This window comes from Trichinella spiralis (assembly GCF_000181795.1).
Source record: "Trichinella spiralis strain ISS 195 chromosome Unknown Scfld9, whole genome shotgun sequence".
Lineage (NCBI taxonomy): Eukaryota > Metazoa > Nematoda > Enoplea > Trichinellida > Trichinellidae > Trichinella > Trichinella spiralis.
The window spans coordinates 7,305,571-7,308,480 of record NW_003526948.1 but is presented as its reverse complement, the minus strand read 5'-3'; the positions used below and the strand labels follow the sequence as shown (position 1 = coordinate 7,308,480).

The 2,910-nt window shown below is 36.6% G+C and overlaps 2 protein-coding genes across 2 annotated transcripts; both read left to right on the top strand.

The window, feature by feature from the left end:
- Nucleotides 1-310: 310 nt before the first annotated feature.
- Tsp_11379 (conserved hypothetical protein) lies at nucleotides 311-892 on the top strand (the record flags this gene model as incomplete). The annotated part of the gene is made up of 3 exons (XM_003372589.1): nucleotides 311-384; nucleotides 645-853; nucleotides 885-892. Coding segments are annotated over 3 exons (291 nt in total), but the record flags the coding sequence as incomplete, so codon positions are not given.
- Nucleotides 893-2,151: 1,259 nt separating this feature from the next.
- Nucleotides 2,152-2,557, top strand: Tsp_11378 (tropomyosin). The gene is made up of 2 exons (XM_003372588.1): nucleotides 2,152-2,322; nucleotides 2,387-2,557. The coding sequence occupies exons 1-2, from the start codon at nucleotides 2,152-2,154 to the stop codon at nucleotides 2,555-2,557; spliced, it is 342 nt and encodes a 113-aa protein (XP_003372636.1).
- Nucleotides 2,558-2,910: the final 353 nt, after the last annotated feature.

Here is a 2,910-nt window from a genome sequence, read left to right as displayed (position 1 = left end):
CAATTCGAAATTATATCGTCGCTTGGGTCGTTGGTCGTTTACAAATTGCTTGCTCTTTGCCTTTTATGACTATAGGCAAGCGAGCATTGATTGGTACTGATGAGCACACTAGTGACGTTGGATCGATAAAAGTCTGCTTGTTCTGATCAAATACATATATATATATATATATGTGTGTGTACTAATTAATCTATTCGTAAAAATCATGATCAATCCTATTGTATGCAATTGTCCGAATTTATTCAGAGACGATCGTTCATCTGTTTGTTTGTTTGATTTCAATTTCTTATTTTTTTTCTATTCATTTTAGGCTGAAGCCGAAGTAGCAGCATTGAATAGACGTATTCAACTGTTGGAAGAGGATCTTACACGAGCCGAAGAGAGGTTGAAAATAGCTACGGAAAAATTGGAAGAAGCTTCGAAAGCGGCGGATGAAAGTGAACGGTATATATATATATATATATATATACGCTGTTGTATTTCGTTTGCTTAATTAATTCATTTTCAATTTGTTCTGTTCTGTGTGTTTGTTTTTCACTACCCTGTTCCTCCTGATCATCAAACTTTTTCTTTGGGAGGGAAACGGTTTGGGCGCCTGAATTAATTGGTAAATGTAATTTATATTTTAATTGTTTCATCTCTAGCGGTCGAAAGTCTATGGAAACTAGGTCGATGCAAGACGAAGAACGAGCTAACCTTTTAGAGACTCAAGTCTTGCAGGCTAAACTGATTGCAGAAGAAGCAGATCGAAAATACGAAGAGGTAGTATTTGCACAACAACTGCAAGCAAAAGCAGTCCCTCCAACAACACCCTATCCATATATCCCTGTGGATTTTTTGAGCTCGAACTGTTGTTTGTTGGTTTTTTAGTTTAATATTTTCAGTTTTTTAATGCTCTCTCTATCTCTTTTCTCTCTCTTTCTGTATATGTATATTTTTTTTGGTTTTGTTTTCTTTTGCTTTTCTATCCTTGGTTCGTCTGCAATGAATAATATTTCCCTTTATAAATGGCATGCAGAGTTCGTAAGGCGCTTGAAAATCGGTTCGAAATTGAAGACGACCGGTGTACTCAGCTCGAGTTGAAGGTGCGTCAGATGTCCAGTCTGCTTCAGGAGACGGAAAACAAATTCGAAGAGGTAGTCTATAATTCGACTATTTCACATTGTTTTTTTTTCTTTCTTTTTGTTCGTACACGATATAATTTTTATACGTTTGTCTTGGTCGGTCATTTGTTCGATGTGAGATCACATTTGTTGAAAAAATTTTTCCTTTATTCCACTTGGAATCAATGCCACGGGCTGTGGCGTTTTTAAATACCGTGCTTGGCGGTCATTGGCTTGCACGAACGCAAAAACGGTGGGCATGAACTTTGCATGTTCGTTCGTTCGGTTGAATGTCGCCCGTATTCCCTCTGCCACAACGTGCGAATGGAATATACTACAATTGTCCTATTCTGTTATTGATAGGTTGCCAGAAAACTGGCCATGGTAGAAGCTGACCTTGAACGAGCAGAAGAGCGTGCTGAAGCTGGCGAAAAGTAAGTGTACAGAAATAATTAGCTTATTATTTGCACTAACGATTTCTACAGTACACCACCTGTTCAACTGTGTCTTATCATTTCGATTTTTTTTTACTTTTTGAACAAAATTTCCTCCACCAATCTTTCCAATTCTTCTTGTTCACTGTTGTTGCTGATCGACTTTCCCCCCCCCCCCTTGTTCATTGAACAAAAGGCCGGAAATTGTGCATCATTTTTAGCTGAACAAATACGCTCATTATTACAGGGAATAGCCTTGACACATGCTACAACGTTCGGCAGGCAAGCAGCGTACAAAAATCAATGTTTGCCTTGGCCAGTGGCAACTAACAATAGACAACATACCGCTTTCATAGTATTCGAAATAATCACAGTACAAGATATGCAAGTTTCAATTTCAATCATGCACACAGATTGTGATTTTTGAAATGAAATGAAATGAAATGACTAATACAGCCCATTTTATATCGATCATTTGTACACCCACAAATCGATTGCAACAACTACGATCAATTGAGAATAATTTTGCATTTGAAAATCAACAACAAAAAAAACTATTGAAAAATGATTCATTCCCACGTCCAATGAATCCAAATAATTTCTGTTGACAATCAATGATAAATATTTATGCTTGTTTAAATTTTAGTAAAATTGTGGAATTGGAAGAAGAGCTTCGAGTGGTGGGAAATAATTTGAAATCACTTGAAGTTAGCGAAGAAAAAGCTCTGCAACGAGAAGATTCATACGAAGAACATATTCGGCAACTTTCCCAACGCTTAAAAGAAGTACTTGGTTGATTGGTGTTCAAATATTCTCTACTGGACAAATTGAACCTTTCTTCTTTTCCAGGCTGAAACACGGGCAGAATTTGCCGAACGATCTGTGCAAAAGCTGCAAAAAGAAGTCGATCGTCTCGAAGGTGAGCAAAAGCTATTTCCCGGCAGTGTTGTTTTCTCTTTTCCGCTTATAACCAATGCTTACAACCAATGTATGTGTACGCTTAGGCTGATTTTTGAATGACAAACTTGTTTTTTTTTTCAAATGTCAGCCGAGGATTTCTGCGGTGGGGATTTCAAATTTTTAATCCGTGATTACCCATCCCCTCTTTTTTTCAGTTGTTTTACAATACGTGTAAAATAAGTATACGTGTAAAAGTGAATTGCAAGTTTATTTATTTAAAGTTAAATCAGCGTGAAATTTAACACAAAGGGGAAACGGAGGAAAAAGAATAGGTCAATGATTCAGTTCAGGGATTCTCTTATTTGTACTTGTAGCGTTCGGAATCAGTTTTTTTCAATTTTTAATAACACAAATCGCACCTGTTGAAAAATAGTATATATGTATGCAAAAAATATATATCACATGTCACACAG